Raw genomic sequence first — 26,285 nt, 5'->3', positions numbered from 1 at the left:
TTCACATATGTATATTGTAAGCTTTCTGGGCACGTGGAGTATCTATTTTACAGCATTTATTTTGTAATAAAAATAAGTATTTTTTCCTATCTCTTGCTAGACCTGGGAGACTCGTTATATGCTATTGTTATGGTTGTCTGTAACATGCCTGATTCCATTTGATTTGGCACGGCTAGATGGAAATATCTCTTCCCTAGAAGGATGCCCTCGCGTATCAACAATGGACCGAATCCTCACGGTAGCAAAAGTGAGTTTTGCTAGACAATACCATTATGATCTATGACACTTTCCTTGTGTTTGTAAAAGTAGAATGCATTTTATGGCAAACTGTAATGTCCAGGGATGTTTTACTTTTACTATAACAGTGCAGCCTTGCATTTAATCAGTTTTTCCATTTAAACATTTTAAACCACAGATTTCTTCTGTCTGAATATACAATTTTTTTAAAATCAGTAAATTCTTCAAAAATGAGCTGAAATGTTTTCCCGGTTGCACTTGCCATCTGCAATGGGTAGAGGTACTCCTAGCATGGAGAAAATGATGTTGCTATAGGAATAAAAGATGAGCAGCATAACAGAAAAAACTTTATTTTATCAAAATTGTGGGTGAATATGTCTCAACAATAGACCTATTCAAACAGAATTGTAAGATATAAGCAATTAGAGACTTAGGCCTAAATTGACAAATTTAGCAGTTTCAGTATTTTAATTTTTGTGATCTCCTCTCCCCTTTATCCTCAATGTGAGAAGTATGGCAATTTTGGAAAACATCTTGTTCAAAACTGAAACCATTGTCCATCTTCATTAAAGTCTAACCTTGAGAACTGGGTTTTTTGGAGAATTGTTATGGCCATTAGAAACAGCAGTAGTCTCCCTCTGCCATGGTTATCTTACTCTGAATTTTCTCACCCTATTTCATTTTATTGTGTATGAAGTGTGGATAATATGAGAATTCACAGTGGAATCACCTCATGTCATATATTCTATATTACTGTATATTTCTGTGAATCAGGGAAGAAGATAAGGGTATGCTGATTTTGCTTCCTTAGAATATTTTACTGTACTTTCCCTAATTATCTCAAAGTCGTCGAGAGGACAAAAATACAATCCTAATTTAAAAAACAACACCCTAAAAACAAAAACCCCTTGCAGATAACAAAATAATGAGAAAAAGACGAAATTCAGCCAGATGTTAGATGAAAAAGTATGGTATAATTTTTCTAAACCTCTGGAATTTTTCTCAATGTGTCAAAAAAGGCTGATTTAGAATTTTGAGGCTGTTGATGCTGTCCTGTTTTTCATCATTCTTCTGATTTAAAGGTAAAAGTTTTCACTGCCAGCATCCATAGTTTTTTGTGGGGTTTTCAGGCTATGTGACCATGTTCTGGAAGAGTTTATTCCTGACGTTTCGCCACCATCTAAGGCCTTGCAACACCTTAAGGCATTGCCATTCGGCACCAGACCAACACACAGTTTACCATGTAAATCACTTCCTCTCAACCAAGAGTCACACAGTATGTATGTATACCCCATTCTCTTCCATGCCAGCAGTCTCTGAAGTTGGCAGCCACAGATGCTGGTGAAACGTCAGAAATACACTCTTCCAGAACACAGCAACATAGATCTAAAAACCTGCAAAAAACTATTCTGATTGTTGTAAAGATGAGACATCATCTTCTAAGTCTTACCTACTTTGAAACTGAACTACTGATTGGGATAAGAAGATCTACCTTTTTTTATCAAACACATGGAGATGAGCCCTAAAGTTCAGGGGTTATTGAAAAAAATGGATAATGAAAAACTAGGTCAGCATGGGTTATTGAATTTACTGTATATGTTGGACTCATTTTCCTTCCATGCATCTTTCCTAATTCATGTCAATACTAAATTAATTTTCAATAAGAATTAGACATTTTCTTGTGGTTTATGCTTGTCTTTACGTTTAGCTATAGAAAGGGGAAGAATTGCATGTGTGTATATTTGTGTTATTATGTGCCTTCAGGTCATGCAAATTTAAGGCAAACCTATCACAGAGTTTTCGTAGCATGATTTGCTCAGAGAGGGTTTGCCATTGCCTTCCTCTCAGGCTGAGAGTGTGTGAATTTCTCAAGATTACTCAGTGGCTGGGTGGGAATTCGAACCCTCATTTTCCAGTTTCCTAGTCCAACACTCATACTTCCACACTGGCTGTCTAATATTAACTAGCTTTTAATGTGACAAACTTTTCCAACTATATCTATTATTTCTTTTTAGTCTTACCTTATGGTAAGTGACAAGCCTCGAGATGCAGCTGCAGTCTTGGTCTCCAAGTAGGTATTTTTCTTTCTGATACTGATAAAAAAGTATGTTTATTTTATTAATTTTATTAGATACATTTAAGTCTTCCCACTCATTCCGGTGGGTACCCAAGGTGACATGCCAAATAGATAAAGCAATAGCAGATGACACAATAACAATAATTGAACTGTTATTCATCTTTAAGTTATCATGACCCAGAGCTATTTAGGGTTTTATTGCAACCAGCAGTTGTATAAGAATTTGGATTTGGATGACCTGTATTATGTGCACATGGCCACAGTCTAGCCACTTACTTTTGAATTGTCTGTAGTTTGGGATGGTTTTCAAGGTCAATCCCGCATAGGTTGTGTTAACATAATGTAAATGATTACTAGAACTTGCCCTTTTCATTCCGAAAAGAATATATTGCAGTTTAGGCCTATTATATGGATAAGTGGGACTTACAACAAAATATAGCAGTGTACTCTCATTTCCTATGAGGAGTGCTTTGCTTTTTGTCATTTAATTATACCTTGCTTTTCTATCAGTGAAGAGCCCAAAGTGACTTGTTCTGAGTGTCTGCTCTGAGCCATCTAGGATACTAGTAAACCATAAGGCCCATTCACTCCTCTCCCCATTTCTGTTTATTTTATCACACTATACTCTTATAGTGCTACTATTCCACTTTAACTGCTCTAGCTGCCTCCTGTTGCATTCTGGTATTGGCAGTTTTAAGGAGGGGTATTTAGAATTCTCAGGCAGAGGTTCTCCTTAAAACTAGTTTTTAGCGCCACAGAAATAAAAATGACATATGAAACACTTAAGCTTGTAAAAGTGATAGTTACAATACCACGGGTTGATTTCTGAAAATATGCTCTGATTTATTGGGACTACTGTATTTCTCTTTTAATAGCCCAAATGTGTGAAATGATAGAACAATTTGTTTTTGAACTGGAAGGACCCTTTATATTAATGTGCGAGCACAGTTTATTAGTGAAATGTAAGGATCCTTTACATTAATGTGTGAGCAAACTCAAATGATACCCATGGTTTTAGGTACGTTGTTGTTTGCATGCTTTCGAGTCATTTCTGACATATGGTGACCCTAAGCCAAACCTATAATAGGATTTTCTTGGCAAAATTTGTTCAGAGAAGGTTTGCCATTGCATTCCCTTGAGGCTGAGAGCATATGACTTGCCCAAGGTCACCCAGTGGGTTTCATGCCTGAGCTGGGAATTAAACCCTGGTTTCTTCAATCATAGTCCAACACTCAAACCACTACACCATGCTGGCTCTGTACTGCTCCAACAGTGAATGAATGCAGTGGTTCCATTTCCCCCATCCCTGCAGATTAGTTTGTCTTGTGGGGTTATGACAAATGCATTATTTATAGCAATTTTATTCTTATCCCACATACATTTGTTATAGTTGTACAATGACAACTGTCTAAGTTAAGAATTAGCAGTGTTATCAGTATCTTTCATATAACGTGAAAATATTTTAAGAACGTGACTATGAAGCATCCCTAGCAAATTGGTCTTAACGATTTCACGGAACCTATGTTATATGGCATTAAGTAGGAAATTATCCCTCCCTCCACTCCTGTGATAGCTTTACTTTAGGTTTGCCATATACAGTACTAGAAGTCTCTAGTGACCTCTAGTGGAAATTCTAGGAAGTCTGTGCAAGCTAGCTCATATATTGATTTGGCTTGGTCCAATGGTTTGATTATTTTCCGTTTTGTGTATAATTATATTTCTTTTTTTAAAAAAATTATGAAATATGTTAGCAATAAAGGTATGAATCACTTTCACTGTGCCAGTCTATGCTGGTCTTGGTGAGTAGGAAGTAGGAAACATATATTTTCTTTGATAAGATGGAACAGGGTAGTGCTTTGTTTGTGCCAGTGCCACTTTGGCAGAACAATGGAAGCTATCATGTGCTCCTATCATTTTTGTGCTTCCTTTTTATCATTCTAGATATTTGTACATTTTTCTAGCAACTCTTGAAGACAAAACTGGTCTCTTTTCTTCCACATGACCCAATTCCTTGGTTTGTTGCCAGCTTTTTGAATATTATAAGGACAAAGAATCCAGAACACTATACCTTGCCTATAATACAGTGCTGAAAAATAGTGATTAAGTTGTACTTGAATGTATTTCCATTCTACTTTCCCTACCCACAGATTTCACGACATTTTGAGTGTACAGTGTGACAGTTGAGATTTCTGGGTTATGACCTTCTTTAGAAAAGACAGAAATAAAGAGCTGAGAGCTGGAATGTTCTCAGCCAAAATATGTTGGAAAGCATCCATTGGACAGTTGCCTTTGGGAACAGAAACCAGTTTGGCTAACAGGAAGAATGAGTTACTGATTGAATTGCCCTGAATAGGTAACTTGCAGTATCTTTTTCCCCTTGAAATAGGTTTATAACCCGCCCTGATGTCAAACAAAAAAGAATGGCAGACTTCCTGGACTGGACCCTTTCAACATTGTCTAAGTCTTCTTTTCAGACGATGGAAGGGGCTATTGTAATGGATGGCATGCTTCAAGCTCTGGTAAACAGTGGTATTGCTTTCAAAGATAATCCTATTTCTTCTTTTAAATGATGTTGCTGACAGAAACTCAGTAGTGGCATTTAGTTACCTTTCCATCCCTTAAGCTTGGTGTCATTTATACGTACAACTGTAGGAAATTACATGTGGCTTCCTGATGTAATATGAAATAAAACTAATCTTTAGACTAGAAAGCTGGGCCAAAGCTAACAAAATGAAATTCAACACGGAGAAATGTAAGGTATTGCACTTAGGGTGGAAAAATAAAATGCACAGATATAGGATGGGTGACACCTGGCTGAATGAAACTACGTGTGAAAGGGATCTAGGAGTCCAAGTAGACCACAAGTTGAACATGAGTGAACAGTGTGATGCGGCAGCTAAAAAGGCCAATGCTATTTTAGGCTGCATCAATAGAAGTATAGTGTCTAGATCAAGAGAAGTAATAGTGCCACTGTATTCTGCTTTGGTCAGGCCCCACCTAGAATATTGTGTCCAGTTCTGGGCGCCACAATTCAGAAAGGACATTGAGAAACTGGAGCGTGTCCAAAGGAGGGCGACCAAAATGGTGAAGGGTCTGGAAACCATGCCCTATGAGGAACGACTTAGGGAGCTGGGGATGTTTAGCCTGGAGAAAAGAAGGTTAAGAGGTGATATGATCGCCCTGTTTAAATATTTGAAGGGATGTCATATTGAAGAGGGAGCAAGCTTGTTTTCTGCTGCTCCAGAGAACAGGACCCGGAACAATGGATGCAAGCTGCAGGAAATTCCACCTGAACATTAGGAGGAACTTCCTGACAGTTAGGGCTGTTCGACAATGGAATGCACTCCCTCGGAGGGTGATAGAGTCTCCTTCCTTGGAGGTCTTTAAACAGAGGCTGGATGGCCATCTGTCAGGGATGCTTTGATTTGGATTTCCTGCATGGCAGGGGGTTGGACTGGATGGCCCTAGTGGTCTCTTCCAACTCTGTGATTCTATGATTCTAATAGTTGAGTACCAGGAAGGATTTTAGCAAAGGCAAATTCTTTCGTTTTAAAATTTTTCTTTTCTTTGTAATTACAGTGGGCCCTTGCTTTATGCAGGGGATATGTTCCGTATCCCCCACGTAAAGTGAATTCTGTGAATGCTCAAGCTCCATGTAGATGAATGGGGAGTGCACCACGGGTGTGCACACCATTCATCTAAACGGGGCTTCCTGTCCGCATGACCTGAAGTCCACATATGGGGTGGGCCAACTATATTAAATATACCGAAGCTTTGTTTCACAGTCTTGAATACGTTATTCTCAGAAGAATAATGGCATTTGGTGATTTTTTTCTAATGTGAATAATTCTGTGACATAACCAATAGAGCCCAAAAGACTTTCTGTTCTTCCTTGGTCATTTCATGGACACTATTAATTGCCCTTTTGAACAATATGAAATTTAAATTACAGCCCAGCTGAAGCAAATGTTCTGACTCCTAAGACCAACTCTTAAGACTGAAGAATATGTTCTTGCCTCTCTCTCATTGTTACTGTCCTCCACTCATGTGTCCACCTTTGGATGTTCTGTGTTATTGTTAATTGACCTCAGCATATGACGACACTGTGAATGAGACATCTTGAAGATTCCCTGTCCTCAACTGCTCTGTTCAGACCCTGCAGGCTCAGGTCCATGGCCCCCTGATCCAATCTAACCATCTGGTTTGTGGTCTTCCTCTCTTTTTATATCCATCTACATTGTCTTTTCCAATGATTCATTCCTTCTCATGATATGGCCAAAGTATGACAGCCTCAAGTTAGTCATTCCAGCTTCCAGGAGAGTTTGGGCTTGACCTGTTCTAGGAGCCATTTGTTTGTCTTTTTGCTGTCCATGGTATCCTCAGCACTCTTCTCCAGCACCACATCTCAAATGAATTGATTTTCTTTTTGTCAGCTTTCTTCATTGTCCAGCTCCCATATGGATACATAACGTTGTGGAATATAATGGCTTGAACTATCGTCACTTTACTGTTAAGATGATATCTTTTCACTTTAGGATCTTTTCCTGTTCTTCTGTAGTTGTCCTTCCTAGTCAGTCTCTTTCTTATTTCCTGACTGCAGTCTCAGTTCTGGTAATACTCTATCCAAGGTATGGAAACTCTTTGACTGTTTCAATTTTCTCGTTATCTAGGCTGAATTTTTGGCTTATTAAACTGTTGCTACTGTTAATCACAATCAAGTCAATCTTGACTCTTGGCTACCCTATGGATGAGACATTTCCAAGACTCCCTATCCTCCACTGCCCTGTTTAATTCCTGTAAGTTCATACCTGTGACCTCTTTAATAGAGTCCATCCATCTAGCAAGCTGTCTTCCTCTCTTTCTACTTCTCTCCACCTTTCCCAGCATTATTGTTTTTTCCAATGAGTCATGCCTTCTCATGATGTGGCCAAAGTACAGCAGCCTCAGTTTAATAATTTTGGCTTCCAAGGAGATTTCAGGCTTGATGTGTTCTAGGACTCATTTGTTTGTCTTTTTGGCTACCCTCAATATCCTCAGCACTCTTTTCCAGTACCACATCTCAAATGAATTGATTTTCCTCCTATCTGCCTTCTTAACTGTCCAGCTCTCATATCCATACATGGTAGCAGGAATACAATAGCTTGTATGACTCTAACTTTGATGCTCAGTTTTATATCTTTGCTCTTTAGGATCTTTTCTAGTTCCTTCATAGCTGCCCTCCCCATTCTTTATCTTCTGATTTCCTGACTGCAGTCCCCATTGTGGTCAGTGTTTGATCCAAGGTATGGGAAATCCTGCACTATTTCTATTTCCTCATTGTTTAGGTAGAATTTGTGTAGATCCTCTGTGGTCATTATTTTTGTTTTCTTTATGTTCAGCAGTAAGCCTTCCTTTTAAGTTTTTTCCTTGATTTTCTTTAGTAGTAGTTTTACATCTGTGATGTTTTTTGTTAGCAGTATGGCGTTATCTGCATATCTTAGGCGGGATACAGACCGCCCAAAAAGGGTGGTCTGCCGCCGCCTCCATTTCCATTGGCGGGAAGCCTCAGCCTCCAAACAGCGAGGCTTCCCATCGGCAGAAAAATAAGCCGCAAAAAGCGGCTTCTTTTTGCAGCGTGCAAGTGACGCCGCACTCCTGACATCACCTGGGGGCTGCAACGTGCGCCCATGTGAACAGGGCGCTGCCATTTTGTACGTACTCCGTACGTACTAGGGTTGTGGGCTTCTAAAAGTATGTACTTGGGTCCCCGTTTGTTCAAGGCCTGTGATTGTTGATATTCTTTCCTCCTACTTTCACTTCATCTTCTGTGTCCGGGCCTGCTCTTTATAGAATATTTTCTGCATATAAATTGAGCAGACAGGGTGAAAGGATCCAGCCTTGCCTGACCCCTTTGCTAATTGGGAACCATTCTGTTTCTCTTGTGTTCTGATCCTGCAGTACCCTTTTGGAAAACTGTAGTTTCCCATTACAGGTAATCCATATTGGGAAACTATGGTTTTGTTGCTTCTTACAAACTATCATCTGAACTTTATATATATATTGCAACATGCTTGTCAAATTGGACAGGTTTTATGTCTCACACACCCACTCCACACAGCCATTCTGCATATGTCCTAATTTTGTTCCTTAGTCTGTGTGGAATGTCTAGTGGAAAGGAGTTACAAAAATGAGGTGAGATGAAAAGCTTTACATTCATCCACCCTCTTGTTCATTATTACAACTGCTGCCCTCAAGTTGAATGTTTTGTTTTCTGCAAAGAAACAAACAACAGACATTCAGTTTCATCGGTGAAAGTAAAGATTTGCATTTATGAGCAGTCCTGGAGTCAGATCCAATAATGTGAGAACTATTTATTTCCCCACAGTTGGGAAAAATGCAGCTCTGCACATCTTTGCATCTACTGGTACCTGTCCACTCCCTCAATGATTTTTTCCCCTTTGAAACATGGAGAATTGTGTTCCCAGAAGCCTTTAAGAATTGATATTTAGAACAAGTCACATGACTGTGTGTCATATTTTAAGGTTTCTTTGATATGGGAAGTGGATTTATAATCATTTCTGATTTGAGAGGGAGGGGATTGCACATAGTGGGTCCTGGAGAGAGGGTCAAAGTGGGCTCTGGCCTTGCCAAAATTGCCTGCACCTAATTTACTTTCCTTTAACTGCCTACCTAAGTTTCATTTCTTGGGAACACCTAAGTATTACGCTTGTGAAGATTCACATGATTTTGCAATTAGTAGTTGAAAAATATGATGTTTCTTAAAATTCTTGCTTAAAGCAATAAAAAAAAGAGAAGTACTTGATTTCTGTTTTGTAAGAATTAAGGGTTAAATGTCTTTCTCATTTGCTAGACAAAAGCTGCTAGTACGTGAAGAAACATGTAGGATGCATATTACTTTAATGTTAGTCATAATTCCTTTAAGTGTGGTTTTATTTCACCTGTTATTACTGTGTGTTAAGCGAAACAGGTGAAAACCTAACAAGTTGAATCGAAACTAGAATGAGATATAATTTTCTTAAAAGCAGGAACCGACATCTGTTTCTTGTGCATATTTCTTCCCTTTATGGAATGGTACAAATACTGAGTATCTTCATTGAAATGTCTTCTTGGTTGTTTCTCTTTGCTGTTGACAGGCCATTTAGTTTCTTGATGCTTGTTGCTTAATGATTTTTTTGCCTTTTATGTTGAAAGGTTAAGTTGTGAATGGCAGACAAATAATATTATAGCCACAATCTGTGAATATTTTTAGAATTTAGAAGTGAACAACTCTTAGCATTGTAGAAGTTGGAAAGATTTTGTATAAATGCACTGAATCTGATTTAATCAAGCAGCATTTATATACCTCGGAATAATTCTCCCCTTTACTGTGAATAACAATTTAATTACTAGATAGCATTTATTTATTTAAGATGCTTACATACTATCCAACTGGCAGAATGTTCTTGGATCATATGAACTGTATTTTTGAATGAAGCTTTCCTCTCCAAATGATCTAATTTTTAAGAATAATCAGTTATTTCATTTTGCCATGCCCTAGTGTTTGTAGTTTTGTGATGCTAATAGGTTAGAAAGAGATCCATAGTTTGAGATGGAAATATAAAATTCAGCTCTCACTGTTCCTTTGTCCTGGTCTTTTATGGGTTTTCTCTTCCCGCATGCAACAGGATTGATACCTGATCCTGGCCTGCCTGGGGGAATATATACTAAAGCAAACACTCTCCAATTTCCTCTGGTTCCCTCCTTTTAATTGCAGCATAAAGCACTCTAAGCATGGCATATCTGCAGAGAATAAAGAAAGCAAGATTGGAGCAAGGGACGTGAATACATATAGGAATAGATAACCTGATGCTCTTCAGATGTTTTGACCTGCTTTCAGCCTGGCCAATGATTATGGGAGTTATGGACCAAATCAGCTGGAGGGGGCTAGGTTTTACACCTCTGGTATATGGTCTGGTAGAGAAAGGATAGGAAGGATTGGAAGAAAGGGAATAGCTAGTATTCTTATTCCTTGCCATCCTCTGAGGCTGAGAGGATGTCACTTACTCAAGGCAACTCAGTGGGTTTTCATGGCTGAGACTGGATTCAGACCTTGATCTCCCAGAGTCATAGTCCAATGCTCAAACCACTGCACCATATGTAATAGTATTATGCATTCTCTTGAATTATTTGAGAAGATCTAATCACCTAGGTTATTATTTAGGAAGTAATTTTATACTGAAGTGCTTCATGCTTAATTGTACATGGAACTGCCTTCCTTATCCTGATGCCCTTAGATGTGTTGGATTACAAACACCATGATTCTTCAGGCTGCTTCTTTGGGATGATTAGAGTTGCATTCCAGCACAATTGTTTGCATGTACCATTTTGGGGAAATCTGTTTGATCTTGTTTCTGTCCTCACAGAATCTATATGTGTGAAGGTATACAAATCTTGGTTTTGTAAACTCCACCCATTACACCTCATGGCATAGAAAATAATGTTTTCAATGGAGATTATGTAGTTGATTGCTGGATCTTCCTTCTCTTGCAGATTCTATTATGTAGAAGCCACTAGAAAAGCAGGTTCTACTTCATGAGATCTGGGGAGTCATGCTTTGAAACAGATACAGGAACTCCCAGTGTAATTACAGGCTTATCAACTTATGGAGGAAGTGGCTCCTGAATGTGCAGCCCCCAAGACCCTGTCTGCTCCACTTCCATAAAGTGTTGAAGTTTGTCAGGAAGGGAAAAATGTGAGCAAGAAACAGATTCTGAAGAAAGCAACAGTTCTGAGCCATTGCTTTTTAAATCTGTCAGGGCAAACTGGTATGCAACTATATAATTCGTTGTTTAATGCATAGTGGTTAACTCTGGCAGTTCTTGTTGAAACATGTGTTGCATATTACACAACCCCACTTATAGGCTTGTTCTGCTGCACCTGTTGATAGTGCACCTGTTGTGAAATGATGTATTGCTAACAGGGAGCATGACATGATTCCTTTTAGATACAAGTCAGAAGTATGGCAGTTGTAATTAAAAAGCAGCATTGGATGCAGTGGGTATGCTCCATATATCTATTGAATATATCTATATTAAACATCTGCAGCAGTGATTTACAAATGGCTGGTTGCTTGGTACCAGTGGAGGGTATCCATTCAATGTAAATACTGTCTATTAAAATGGATTTTCCTTAAGACTGCAGGGTGGGACAAATGGGTTAAATTCAACATCTGTGCCTGGTCTGCCCTGTCAGTTATCCCTTCTCCAATGGATGCTGTTTTCATTTGAAGAAAATATTGCATACCACATACTTTTTTAGGTTTTTAAATTCAGGTTTATAAGTAGATATTCATCTGTGCATGTTGGCTTATGAATAAATTAAAATAGCATTTAAATAAAACTGAACTGGTGGCAGAAGCCCAACCATTTTTTAATAACTGTAAGAAACATCTATTTGAGAACTCTGTAATATAAACTCTACAGGCCAGCAGGTTTACTTTTAAACCTGCTGCTCTGTAAACCAGAAATGTTTTGTTAGCCCTGCAGGGCGTAGCACATCAGGTTCTTGCGTGACAGCAATGTCCTCATCTTGGAGTAGCCTGGGGCATAGAAACTTATTAAGTTGTGTTTAATTTCTTTTATAAGAGATACAGTATACAAATATGAGTAATGACTTTGAAATAAAGCTTCCTAGCCAGTCAGGTAGTGAAACTGAGTACCCTAGTGACTACTTCTATTTGTCTCTTAAGCAAAGGGCATTTTCCCGAGAGCTCCCCAATTTTTAAAGTATTGTTTGGCAATGTTTCTGCTCCCTGGTAGATTTTGCCCCAGGTAAGAAATAATTCTGCTATACATTCTTTACTCTCAGTGCACAAAAACTAGAGGTGTAGCTCCAAGTGTTGCCAATGTCCTTTAACTGTCATGGATAATTGTGAAAAGTTTTAACATATTTCAAATATCAGGCTTTCAAGACACATTGATCTGATGTTTTGTTGCCTGCTTTGATATGTAATTAACAAGTCTATTAATTAGATGGCTGCAGGTTGAGCTTCCAAGTTGTTTCCTTTTCTCCTCCTGGTCTCTTCTGCTTTCTCCCACCTTTCCCTTCTCATTTAACCTCAGGCTGTTTCCAAGGTTGGATTACAGTTTGGGTTTTCAGCTAGGTTTAGTTATAGTTGATTCAACAATGAAGTGATAAATTCTTCATTTGTTTGTGCATTTAGATTAGGAATACAGGAAGCTGCATCTTTCTTAGTCAAACATTTTGGTCCATCTAGCTCAGTACTGACTATTTTCCTGGTAGCAGTTCTCTGGGGCTTCAGACAGGGGTCCCTCCATGGCATAGCTGGAATTGGGTTTGAGGCACCATGGGCCAAGGATCTCTGCTTGCAGAAAATACTTGCTTTCGGCTTGACTCCTTATCCAGAAGTTTCCGATCCCACATTGTCCCTGAGGGCCTGCAGACCAACCAGAAGAGTCAGAGGAGGACCCAGCCTGTTGGGGGCAATTGGCTTACAAGTTGTAAACCGCTTAGAGAGTGCTGAGTTCATTGATGAGTAGTATAGAAATGTAAATGTTGTTGTTATTGTTGTTTATGGCACTTCAGAGAAGAGGAAATGAGTTGAAATAGCCCTTTCTTTCTGTTCAGAATTCTGGAGTTGCAAATCTATATATTGTAATAGATCCTGGGCAGTTTAATACCTTTATGTAAACTACCACCACACTCCTCTATTTAAATAAAACACCAGAAGGCTAGGATGCTTTAGAAGAAAGAAGGGGGGGGGAGGAAAAGAAAATTTGAGCGTTTCAGGATTCTAATGATAGCTAGGCCCTAGCAGCTGCATGCAAGCTGCACAATATATGTTCCTTGTCCAAAAATGGTTATAGGCTTATTCTTTTTGTGACTCATGCTATTTTGTGACCACCTGATATTTCTTATCCTTTGGTGTGCTTTTAGAAAGCAAGGTGGGCATAAGATCCTGGAACAAGCACATTGCATATCTGACCACTGAGGGGTGCTGAAGTGCAGTCAGCTGCACTCTTTTCTATTTTCCCTTATGGTTGGGCATATCCCTTTGCTCACATTTTATTAGAGCCAGAGGGTAACTGCAAATTCTTGTCTGTTTGGCAGTAAGCAGTGCCTGCTGCCAAGCAGTCATGCCATCCTTAATAGTGATGATTTGTATAGCTTGGGGAAGATGTTCCAGAGGTAATGCTGATTCTGACATCTTACAAAGGCAAAGCCTAAGTGGGTTATGCAGACAATTAGGAGGTGTGTCTGGTTCTTCCCTGATTACTAAGAAACTAGTTTTTGTTTGTACCTTGCACCATGTTATTTCAAAAGCAACAAAACCAGATCTGACACTTCTGTTGCTAGGATACACCAATCGTTTTCTCTAATTTGTAGGTGGTATAATTATTTAAAGGAGAGGTAGCTGCATTCCTCTCAACAGGTTGGTTAGTTTGGTGCATATTATGTGTTCCCATTAATATTGAAAGAACATAGTGTAACTTAGGAATGCCAAAGACATACAATACTGTAGATAACTTGCTTACTCTCAGCATGATCTGCTGCACACCTTTAAAGTTTCTTAAGATAAGAGAAGGCAAACATATTACTGACTTTCAAATTAAAAATGGATTCTTTCTATTTAGGAGTTTGGACACCCCTTGTTGCTTCAGGAGAAGGATAATCTGAAAACATCTCTTGCTTATCTTTGTTCTTTTGATGTATACTTTAAAATAGTTGTGGCCCTTCAGAAGTTTTTGGGCTCTGTAATCCTTCACCATTGGCTATACTGTACTGAGGGCCCCAGTTTGGTCACTCCTACTTTAAAATTTAGTTGTAGTATCTTATGAAACAGCAGAAAAAATGAAAAATTCCTTTTGATTTGCATTTCCATTTCCCATTCCAGTTTATTATTTTAAAAAACCAATCCATGGCTGTTTACAATTGGGCATAATAATTTTGACATAATATTATTGAATACATTTGAGTGTGTGTGTATATAAATAAATTGGCTGTGATTGCACATTCAGAAAGTTTTTGTAAACTTATTTAAATAAATATGTAATGTACATTCATTGGACAGAATTGGCAAAACTACCTCTGAGTATTCTTTGCTTAAGAAAACCCTATGAAATTCATGGGATCATAAGAGTATTAAAAGAATGCGTAGAGGTAATCTCAGAACCACTGTCAATAATATTTGAGAATTCCTGGAGAACAGGAGAAGTCCCAGCAGACTGGGGGAGGGTGGATACTGTCCCAATCTTCAACAAGGGTCTGTAATTGGTTGACTAATTGAACTCAAAGGATGCTCACCAATTCTTCCTCTTCATCCTGGAGAGAAGTGATCAGTGGGGTGCCACAGAGTTCTCCCCTGGGCCCAAAGGTGTTCAGCATCTTGTATTAATGGAATAGTGGATCATCTTGGATCATGGAATAGTGGGTCTGCTTATCAAATTTGCAGTTTACACCAAATTAGGAGGGGAAGCTAATATCCCTGAGGACATGATCAGAATTCAAAATGACCTTAACAAAACAAAATGACTGAGTGTTTCAATGAGTAAGAATTAAATACCATTTGTGGATATGTATGTATGTATGTATGTATGTATAGCTCTGGTAATTCCTCTTTTAACTGAATAAAGTCTAGGCTTACTAAATGAAATTTAAGAAATTGTCACTGAGGCTTCAAACACTGACTTTAGCAACTGTACTTCACAATATGGAGTGCTCTCTCAGGAACAGAGGTGTGGGACAACTTTGCAGAAGAGGATGTGATCACCACCTCCTGCCTTTTAGAGGTGGGTGGTGTCAGGGTGCAGCCATGCCACCTGAAATATTTGGACTCTTTAATGAAACACCAGGTGGAGCTTTTCCAGGAACCAGGCTTTGCTTTTTCATATTAAGAATGAAGTGGAGGAGCTAAGCCAGTTGCTGTTAAGCAGCACTTCCAAATGTTCCTGAAAATGCTAGCTGAAAATGGCTGGGATCTCTCCCCTACTCTCTTCTTGACAAGTTGCTTTGCTGTCCCATTCCTTGTGCATAAAAAGGGTAGAGGAGTTCTAGATGTTTTGCCTGAAAGTAATCAGCTTTGTTTCTCTGAGAAAAAAAAAGGCTGAGGACAGGAAATGACATCCCAGCTTTCTCTGATTACGAACTGGGAGATTCCTCTCCTGGCTAGGAGGGATGGTGGACTTCCCTCAGCTGTGTGTCCCTCTCTACCTTCAGCGCTGTTTCTACACACATCTGCACGTGCAGCAATGCACACACAAACACTTTTTTAATCAGCAACGGGCACAAAAATTATCTTGCCACTGTTATAATAATAGCTATATGGCTTGAGTCCAGGCTATTTGGCAGACCATATCTCCCTGTATGAGCTGGCCCAGATTCTGAGATGATCAGGAGAGGCCATTCTCTGAGTCCCACCACTATCAGAAGCATGGTTGGTGAGGACACGAGAGAGGGCCTTCTCCATGGCTGCCCCAAGACTCTGCAACTCACTTCTCAGAGAGATCAGAATGGTCTCCTCTTTTTTGTCCTCCTGCTGGCAGGCATTAACGTAAAACAAATAGTTTTTAATGAATGGTCATTGGTGTTGTATTGTTTTAAAGTTTTTTAAACCCCTTTATTTTTTTAAACCGTATGTTATTCTTTTAATGTGTAATCTGTTTTAATATTGTAATAATTTACAGTGGGACCTTGTTAGCTATGGGCTTGCCTTCTGCAAATTTAAGCATCCATAGACAGCAAGCCTCATTGTCCTCAATGGCAGAGCATGGCTGCAGACTTGCTAGTGGGCTTATGCGTGTTGTGCTGTCATTAGGGACAATGGGACTTGAGGTCCCACGTTTTTGGGTATCTGTGGGGGGGGGGATGGATCCCCACAGATACTAAGGTCAGATTGTAATTCACTTTTGTATGTTTTTAATTGTTTTTTAATATTATTAGCCATTCTGAGTCCCAGTTTTGGGAAAGGGGCAGTAAATAAATAAATAAATAAATAAATGTAAATGCTCATTTTTGTGTTATACTGAGTGACACATAAATCAGCCGTCCTGATTTGATGATGGTTACATTTGAGCAATTGCTTTGAGAAAATTGTGGGATGATCTCTTCCATCTTTTCTAGTCTTTTTAATGTTTGTTGTATGAATATAATGTCTCTGGGATCATGTGATTTCACATGTATATATGTGTATATGGAAGAAGGGAGGTGCTGTTGTTGTTGTTGTTGTTGTTGTTGTTGTCATTGTCGTTAATTGTTTAACATTACACGGCCAGTTTATATTGTAAATTACTATATCCTACATACATACAAATTATAACTACCATCAGCCTAAGATTCCAGATAGCAGCCATGATTATTATTTTTGATTCTAGTTGATGCATGTTGGGCAAGATTATTGGGTGTACCTAGAGGCACGTAGTTTTTGGTTGGACATTGTCTAATGTATCTTGTAGCCTCACAATTAAGAGACTTATATTTAATGATGTGATTAAAATGTAAAACAAGAGGAGATTGTTGAATAACTTAAATAATAAGAATGTGGGCTAAGATTACATCTTGCCCCTCAGCAGTGGGGAATAAAAAGAATCAAAACATTAAGATTCTATTTTTGGTGTTTGCATTAATAACATAAACATCTGTATGCTGCTGTAAAGAATTTCATTTCCCAGTTTTTTCTAAATTACCAAGCATTATTTTCTTGGTAAAGAGTACTTGCCTAGGGAGTTGTGCCTTCTTATGATATGGCCAAAGTACGACAGCCTGAGTTTAATCATCTTGGCTTCTAGGAACAATTTAGGCTTGATTTGCTCTATGACCCATGTATTTGTCTTGTTAGCAGTCCACAGTACTCATAGAACTTTTTTTCAGCAACCTGTTTCAAATTAGTTGATTTTTCCCCCTATCAGCTTTTTTCACTGTCCAGCTTTCACAACCATACAAATTGGAAATATGATGACATGCACAATTCTAACTTTAGTATTCAGTGATATATCTTGACACTTCAGGTTCTTGTCTAGTTCCTTCATAATACCCTTAATTTTAATATCCAAGGGCCATGTGAAATAGCAGCCTTAGCTGCCCACCAGAAACACAAAAGTGGTGGAGTCAGCCTGACTACCTGTGAGAGAGACTTCAATAGTTGAAGTACTGCTACAGAGAAGGTCCTGTCATTTTTACCCACCAGGCTGGCCTTATGGGGTAGTAGGACATGCAACAGTGTATCTAAAGACCTCAAATTTCAAGAAGACTAGAACATGGAAGGATAGTTATGAAAGAATTAGACAAGAACCTCTCTGGCTGTTTTACCTGTGTGTAGTTTTTAAATTATCTTAAAAGTCATTTTAGACTTGTTTTAAATGTTTTGGTCGATGTATTGAATTTTATTTGTTGCAAATCACTACAGGGGCCCTTGTGAGTTGGAGAGATGATAGATAAATGCTTGTGCTGCCATCAGGATGGTTCCTGTGTTGAGATCTTAAAATGCCAGCATGGTTTGCCTATATAGTTTTCCTTCTCCCTTCACTTTTATGTGTGTGAGATGCTGTACAAAGACTTGCAGTAGGGTAGTGAAGTTATCTGTAACAGTAGGAAGAGAGTGGTTATAAGACTTAGACATTCCCTTTGAGCCATTCTGAATTGTAAGCATATGGCTGTTCATCCAGTAAGAAGTCAGCCAAAGGCTGATAGGTCAGGAAGTCTTCCAGGATATAATCTGTATCTGTAGTGCTATTAAACAGATCATTTAGCAATAATGAGGAGGTGGGCAGGACAAGGAATTTGAGTCATGACAACTAGAGCCAAGCACAAGGATGGAAGCCCTAAAATTGTGTGTGTGTGTATGGCGGTGTGGAGTATATATATATAATATTATGCCAACTTATTTCAAGTGCAGAGCTGTTCTGAAAGGAAATACAGTAATTCAGAATAAATGTTACGCATTCATGAAAGGCAGTCTAGGTGCCTTGCATTCTGGGATCCTATTTTTTGAATGAAATTTGTATGTATAAAAGGAACAAATCAAGATTGAAGTCTTGCTTGAAACCAAAATGACTGAGCTGAGCCTATCATATTTTGGTTGTATCTTGAGATGAAATAATACATTGTAAACGATGATAAAGCTGGGAAAAGTTGAAGGACAGTAGGAAAAGAAAAAAATAAATAAAATTATAGATGGATTGATTCAATTGAAGAAGCCAGGGTCCAGAGTTTTTGAGCAGGACTATTAATAGTAATATTTCTTGGAGGTCTTTCATTCATAGGGTCATAATAAGTTTAAGTGCACTTGATGACAAATAACAAATTGCTTCCGAGGATTCCGATAATACCCTGAAGATTTGGACTGTGTCTGCTTTTTCCTTCAAAAAAATCCCCAAAATAAAAAAAGCACTATAAATGAGAACTGTTTACTAACTGTGCTGTGTTAGTTCATTAAATGGGTAGTAGACCTAGTAAAAATATATGGATCTTGGTAATCAAAAACAACTATGAAGGCATTAGAATATCCTATAAGGCAAAGAAACTCGTCTGTTTTGAATCATTTTGGTATTGTTTGGGATGTTTGATTGAATCCTGATGGCTAAATACAGAAATCCTTCACAGTTCTGAAAGGTCCTACAATCCTTTGGGGGAGATATATATCCCATAATCCTCTGGGGAGACTTATGGAGGCTGTATTGCTCTGATAGAAATCTTTACTGGATCTGGCTGTGGTTGGACACCATTCCATAGAATGGAATGTATTAAGATAAAATCTGAACTAACAAAAGTAAATGCAACTACACTTGCTTACTTCATTGTTACTTCATTGTGGTTTAAGAATCTTTTTGATAAATGTTTCAGTCAGGTTTCCCTTATTTAAAACTAACAGGAACACTAAGGAATACATGTCTAGCCTTTCCAAATTATGTTGCTTCCATCAGGATTCAGTAGGAGATGTGAAGTCTTTGGGCACAATCTACTGTATTTTCTGGCATATAAGACTACTTTTTAATCCAGGAAAATCTTCTCAAAAGTCAGGGGTTGTCTTATATGCTGGGTGTCATATTATAGGGCAGGTGCTGAAACTTCCGAGATGGACTGGAGAATCTGCGGTCACCGCATATGGTGGGGGGAGCTCAAAAACGGCCATGGCTGCATCCCCGCCATATGTGGCGATCATATGAAAGCAGCTACCGCTCTGATAGTCTTGGAGACAGGGAGGGCTGGGCAGGCAGGGAGAAGTGACCAGTCCAAGCAGGCTTTGTATACAACAAAGTTTCCTGCTAAGAACCTGCATATCATAAGTATTTGAATTTAAATTATCATATTGAAACCAAATATGATGTTTTTTAAATTTTTATTTGGTGTGCGTTGGAAGAGGAGTAGTATATGGTGAGAACATCCCAAACTCTATATTTTGACTGGAAAAGTTGGGGGGGGGGTCGTCTTATATGCCCAGTCGTCTTATACGCCGGAAAATACAGTAGATAATGTTTGACACTTTCAGGCATTTCTTCTTTAATTTATTATGATAGATTTTTTTTTTACTTTTTAAACGTTGTCTTATTGAGAAGATGGCTCAGTTTTTAAAATGTCTAATTAGTCTCTGCCTCTCTTTTCCATCCACCAGTAATAGCTGCATTTTATATTTTTTAACAGTGTGAGATCAACCTTTGCTTTTTGGCCCAAACAAACTTTTGTCCACAAGGTATCATCCCAACATCTAGAAGAACCCAATTTGAATGTCTGCTGCCTTCTCCCACATTTCATCTTAAGACTGTAACTAAATGTAAATTACATTGATCCAACATGAGTAAGTTCCCCCCCCCTTCCCTCTCCTTGTTTTCTTTACCACTTAGCCTGATGAAAGTTTCTGAAGAAATCAAAAGCTTGCACAATATGTTGCTTGGCTGAATAAATAATTTAGCTTTAATTGAAATTTTCAAACTGGAAATTGTGACACAGGGTTGGGACACACACTGGTAAAGAGCAGCCAGAGGTGATTGGACTGTGACCACACGGCCTGCTCCTGAAGTGGGCTGCTGCCACGGTCCGAAACTGTTGCCACTAGGATCTGGATTATATCCTCTCCATTTTGATCTGGTCCAAAGGACTGGATTGAAATGCTAGAGTGGCTTCTGGCCACCTTGGGGGTGTGCTTCATTTGAATGCTATGCCTCCAAAGTGGCCAAGTGGCCAGAAGCTGCCTGATTTGGCCCATGCGTTTTGGGTCTAAGAAGGTTAAAGACATCAAGATTAGAAAAAAAAATGAGCTAACCAATTTTAATATTTTGCTACAAAAATAAAATCTGGAAAAACAGGAATCTTGGGATTTGTTTCAAAAGCTTTTGATACGGTAATGTTGCATATTTATGCACCCTGGATTTTAAGAGAGCTGATTTCACTATCTTAAGGAAATTCCAAGTGAGGTTCCCAGAAATGAGAAGAGAATTCAAGGTGAGTGGAAAATTCTTAAAGAAAAAAGAACAATCACAAATTATTCCTGTGAAAAAGAAAAATAGGTGGCACCTAAGGAAACCAGGGTGGTTATAGGAAGAGTATAGTCATATAGATGTAAATCACAAGGATTAATAAAAATAAAACTGCCAAGCCTTAAAGGGAAAATGTCAGAAGAGCTAAAGCTTGGGATAGTGCACTTAGATTTGTAAGAGATTTTTTAAAAACAACAAAAAAGGGCCATGTAGCTTTGGTGGGATGGAGAATATAGAGAACTCTTGGTGAGTGACAGTTGGAAAGTTGAAATAGTCAAATTCTGTTTTTCTTCAGTGTTCTCCTACAAAAGAAACTGCTTTTGATCTTGCAAAAGTGGATCAAAGAGTCAGATAGATGAGCGGCTTGGAGTGGCCTCTGGCTGCTCCGGCCGCAGTTGGCCTCTGATTGGCCTGGGTCGCTACAGTCCCAAAGCTGGCTGCTACCGCAGCCCTAAATGAACCACTGGCAAGGACCGGCTTTTTGCCGTTCCTTCTGTGGGTGACTTCAAGATGTCTTAGGTGGCCCTGGGGCATGCATCATCTGCATACTATGCCCCCAAAGCGGCACAAAGCTAATGCTTTTTGCCCATCTGTTTCAGGTCCAAATTATGGAGCGAGGGAGTTATAGCCAAAGATAACAGAGGTATGGGTCCACCTAACTGTCAATAAATCTAAGTCTTTGGGCCAGATGAGTTGCAAAATACTAACTCCTTAATAATATGTTCAATCCCAGAAATGCTATTTATAATTTTAATTTTTCTTTTCAGAGAATGGGTGAAATGTTGGGAAGCTGGAGGCAGTCAGTAGTTGTCAAAATGCGAAAAGCAAGATTCTGGTGATAATCTGACCTGACACTGGTAGCTAGAACAGGTTTAGAGCATTTTATTAAGGACTTAGTATTTTGAGTATTCATAAAAAAATGTAACAATTACAAGCAACAGTATCTTGTCATGCAGGGTTGGCCAGGTTGACTATAAAACAAAATTGAAAGCAAACATTATTTTGCTATCTTTATTAGAGCAATCAAAAGGCAGCAAATACATCACACAAACTTCTTCATTAGGCAAAGAAGACAGAAGAGTAATTATGAATCTGACAGGATGGGGAACTGGGCCAAAAAGAATTATAAAAAAGATAAATGTAAACATCTGTACAGTGGTGCCTCGGGTTACGAAAGTAATTCGTTCCGCGGCCGCTTTCGTAACCCGAAAAGCCTTCGTAAGCCGAATTGCCATAGGCGCTAATGGGGAAAAGCCGCGATTCCGTGTAAAATAGCGCCGAAAAGCACCAAAAGTTTTTTCGTAACCTGAAAAAACATTCGTAACCCGGAACAATAATTCCCTATGGGATTTTTTCGTATCCCGAAAATTTCGTAACCTGGGTATTTCGTATCCCGAGGTACCACTGTATCTAGAATAGGAAAACCAAATGGATGACACTTGACTTGAGAACTGTATATGCAAGAAATAAAAGAGTTTAACACTGTATGTATTAGCACTACAACGTGGAGGCAAGAAAAGTTAATACATTTCTTGGCTGCAGCAACAAGTAGAACATCCAGATCATGGTATTCTTTGGTTAGACCTGACTTGGAGTACTGTGCTAAGTTATGGATTCTACAATATAAGAACGAGGTCAGGAAAAGGGAATTTATCTAGTAGAGGGCAAAACAGATTATGAAAGTTCTAGAAATAAAATTATGTGGAGGAATGTGGAAGGAGCTGTGTATGTTTAGCTTGGAGAAGAGGTGAATAAGACCCAGCAGCTTTCTTCACGTTTTAAAGACAGTTTGATGGAATGAATACGCTTTCTTGTTTCACCAGATACGTTCTCTTGTTTCACCCAATAAACATGTTCAAATTATGGGAAAGGGGATTTTGATCAACTATTAGGACAAAGTTACTGATGGTCAGAGTGTTTGTAATAAAGTTTATTCGGTCATTGACCAGCAAAGATGGTCAGAGTGTTTTGATAATGGAACAGTCCTTGGAAGGGGGTGAACCCAGTTGTCACATATTGGCATACTTTCTTTCCCATTAACTAAAAGTTCAAGTAAATAACCTTTAGTGTTGTTTGGGATGCTTGATTGAATCCTAGCCAAATACAGAATAAATAACTAAATTACTCTCTTCTGTAGTACAAAGATGAAAGGAACTGCAGTCCACAGACTGGATGCTTCCATGACTTCTTAGCACCACTTCATTTTTAAAAAGGCCAACCACTACCCTGGGTCTGGCTCAGGGGAGGCCTTTTTGTAAACAGTATTCTGGATGAATTCCAGTTTTTAAGTCCTCAGTTGAGCCCAGATTGCCTTAAATGCTGTGCTGGGAAAAGGTGGAGTATAAAATAAATAAATAAATAAATAAATAAATAAAAGAGCATGGCTCAGAGGTATTTGTGTGTTATGAAATTCTCCATTGTGGCTCATTGTGTGGTGGTGGTGAAGAGATATTTGGGGACAAAAATCTGTTTTGGGATTTTTAAAAATGGATTCAGCAGGGGTGATGTGACTTTTCAAGTTCTCATGGTGGGTTAGTGCAGCCTCCCAGCCACTGGTAGCTGCCTACCATTTATCTAGTATGTACAATGTTGAGAAAATCATATAATAGTATTTAAAGTATATTTGATATTTGATTGATATGTGTCAGGTTTCTTCTGGATTACGGAGGAAGGTGTAATATGTATGGCTTCAATTTCTGATGGGCTTTTGAACCACAACCCTAGGTAGAATTGTTCATGAAATGGTGATAGCTGGGGTAAAAAGTACAAAAACATATTTAAATCATCTCCTTCCAACATTTGATGGAGTTTTTGGAGGGAAGGGATTTTGTGAGAAGACCTTTAAAAGACAGCAACAGCTCAGTAGTTGTGCTCCGCTTTTGAATCCTAGCATGCATGTATCTGTATCTCAGCTACTATCCACAACTGATTAATATCTGAGTGTGCAAGTGGAATTGCTGTAGATTCCAGTGGACTTAATATTATGTATAATTTTAGATTGACATAAATAAAGACACTGTAATTGCATAAATTCTACTTAATGCTATTCTAGTTTGACTGAGACTGCCTTGGACATATAGTATTAATATTCCAGCATTTTAATAACACACTTCCTCCTCTCTTTCTTCAGGCACAACTTTTTAAACATGGAAAAAGAGAAGACTGTTTACCATATGGTAAGATTTGTCAGAGTGTTATCAACATGTTAAATAGTTGGGAGAAGACTATAATGAGTTTGAAGTGGTTAAAGTTAAATGTGAATATGCATTGTTTTAAATGAGAAAGATTATAGCAGATTTGCACAAAAATGTTGCACTTAAATTGTTCTATTGTTCTATATGTGTTGACCCATCAAACATGCAGACATATACATTTGGGCAATGTAGGCATGAATCGATCAGTCTGTTTCTGGTCCTTGTCAAGTTTGCATAGGCTTATCTTTCATAAGTCCATTCTGTTCCTATTGACTTTGGAAACAGTTTCTCTGGAAGCAAGCAGCTATTTCTGAACATAAATACAGGATTTTATACTTATTTTGGTAAAGTTTTTTTGAGCTGAGCAGTTGAAATCCAAAGGGTATCTATATTCAATTGCACATTATAAGGGAGGTGTGAATTTCCTCAGTTTGTACTGGAATTTGCAAAGAATTTGCAAAGTACCTTAAGAGTCTCTAATGCTTGCAAAAAACAAGTCCCTTAAGCACTCTAAAGGAGCTAAAAGCTGGTTTCTAAAGTCCACTTGTAATTTACCAGTGCCAAGCTGCATGTATTGACATCTGCAATCACACTTGTCAGTACATGTCATCTTAGTATAAATAGAAGACAACAGTACTCTAACCTAGGTCTTGATATATATATTTCCTTACCCACTTTTATGATGAAAAACTGTTCATTTATTTATTGCTGTTGAGCTAGAGATGGATGCAATTTTGTATTCTGTTAATTTTTGAGCCATGATGTGGAACTGAGTAGAATAGGGTCTACATCAACTTATAAGATCAGTGCATTTTCTCTGTATTCTGAGAAAATAATCACTAAATGGCAAAACTATGCAGGATTACTGGTTCTTCTATTAATATCATACCCTTAGGGGCATTCTATAAGGTACTCAAACATTGCTTCAGGTGACAAATATAATCAGTCTTCTTTTTCTGTCTCTTTGGTTCTTAGAAAAATTGTCTTCATCTTAACCATGAATCTTTTAATTCATTTTATTCTTGGTCATTTCTAGGATATGTTCCGTTTGTAACAAAGGACACATCATGTTATTCTAAAGTGCTGAGATTTCTGGATTACTGTGGTTTGCATGGTGTGAACACTCCTGTTTGGTTTCTTCTCACAGTTGGAAACAGCTAAACAAATGAGGGAACCTCATGTGCGTCTTCTTCAGAGTTATTTTCGAACTGGGATAGCTCTCTTGTTAAACTTGAGTCATAGGTTAGGATTTATGGTTTACTCATGACTGATTGATCCCATTGATTTCACTGGGTTCATTCTAAGCATGGCTAGATCCAACTGATTATGTTTACAGGCTCATCTCACACCTACTGTGTACTAAATATAGGAAGTTCACTATACGTATTCATGGAGATGTTTGTTTCTTATAGCTTCTACTGTGCTTGAATGCCTTGATAAGTGCAAGCTGTCTGAAAGTAACCAAACACTTCTTCGCAAGCTGGGAGTGAAACTTGTTCAGCGACTTGGCCTGACATTTCTTAAGCCAAAGGTGGCAAAGTGGAGGTTTGTTCTTCTTAGAATCATGTTTTTACTTGTCTTCTTCCCTTTTATTGAGCTAACCTGAGCTATAAAATCTATCATTGCTAGAGGTGGATGAGTAATAGATCACCACTTATTCACTGGGTGACAAGAAGTTCTGGTTTAAATATACTGATGTAGGAACATTTTTATTTCATGGGTATAAAGCTTCTTCCTTGTACATTTGCATTACAAAAGCTCTCTGTTTCCTGTATTTTGTTCTAGACTTGAATATTCTAAGGTTAGATTTGAATTCATATAAACATGAATCCCTAGGTAGTAGATTTTAAAAAAAAATTCCACTATAAACATAAAATATATATTCATACTTTGCAATGTGCTACAATATAGGAATCATATGTGTGCAGAATAATATAATACGGGTGCTCAATTATACAGAATTTCCTACCCGAGTCATATATAAAGTTGAAATACACACACACACACACACACACACCCCGTATATACTCATTTGTAAGTCGACCTCATGTATAAGTTGAAGGCAGTTTTTAGGGCCAAAATCATGGATTTTGATATATCCCGTGAATAAGAGATCAAACAGTGGGGCATGTTACAAAAGATCTAAAGCAGGGAAACAAAACACCACTTTCCTCCTTACTTCTCCCTCTCTGGACCTCTCCCAAGGATCACACTCAGCATAAAAAATGGGAAACAAACCTTGGCACACACATACACACACTCTCTCCCCCCTCCCTTTACCACCAGGACTTTCAAAGCTCATGGCTTGCA

At 38.4% G+C, this 26,285-nt stretch overlaps 1 protein-coding gene across 7 annotated transcripts in view; it reads left to right on the top strand.

Annotated features, from left to right (window-relative positions):
- TBCD (tubulin folding cofactor D) overlaps window positions 1–26,285 on the top strand; it is a 172,133-nt gene that overhangs the window by 9,952 nt on the left and 135,896 nt on the right. For all 7 annotated transcript variants that reach the window (XM_042448420.1, XM_042448419.1, XM_042448421.1 and 4 more), the window contains 5 exons: window positions 101–247; window positions 2,253–2,308; window positions 4,701–4,833; window positions 23,912–23,957; window positions 25,388–25,520. In XM_042448420.1, coding sequence (XP_042304354.1) covers window positions 101–247; window positions 2,253–2,308; window positions 4,701–4,833; window positions 23,912–23,957; window positions 25,388–25,520 — 515 coding nt within the window. The remainder of the gene's footprint in view (window positions 1–100; window positions 248–2,252; window positions 2,309–4,700; window positions 4,834–23,911; window positions 23,958–25,387; window positions 25,521–26,285) is intronic.

Source organism: Sceloporus undulatus, chromosome 2, assembly GCF_019175285.1.
Source record: "Sceloporus undulatus isolate JIND9_A2432 ecotype Alabama chromosome 2, SceUnd_v1.1, whole genome shotgun sequence".
Classification (NCBI taxonomy): domain Eukaryota; kingdom Metazoa; phylum Chordata; class Lepidosauria; order Squamata; family Phrynosomatidae; genus Sceloporus; species Sceloporus undulatus.
This window is presented reverse-complemented; position numbering and strand designations above follow the sequence as displayed.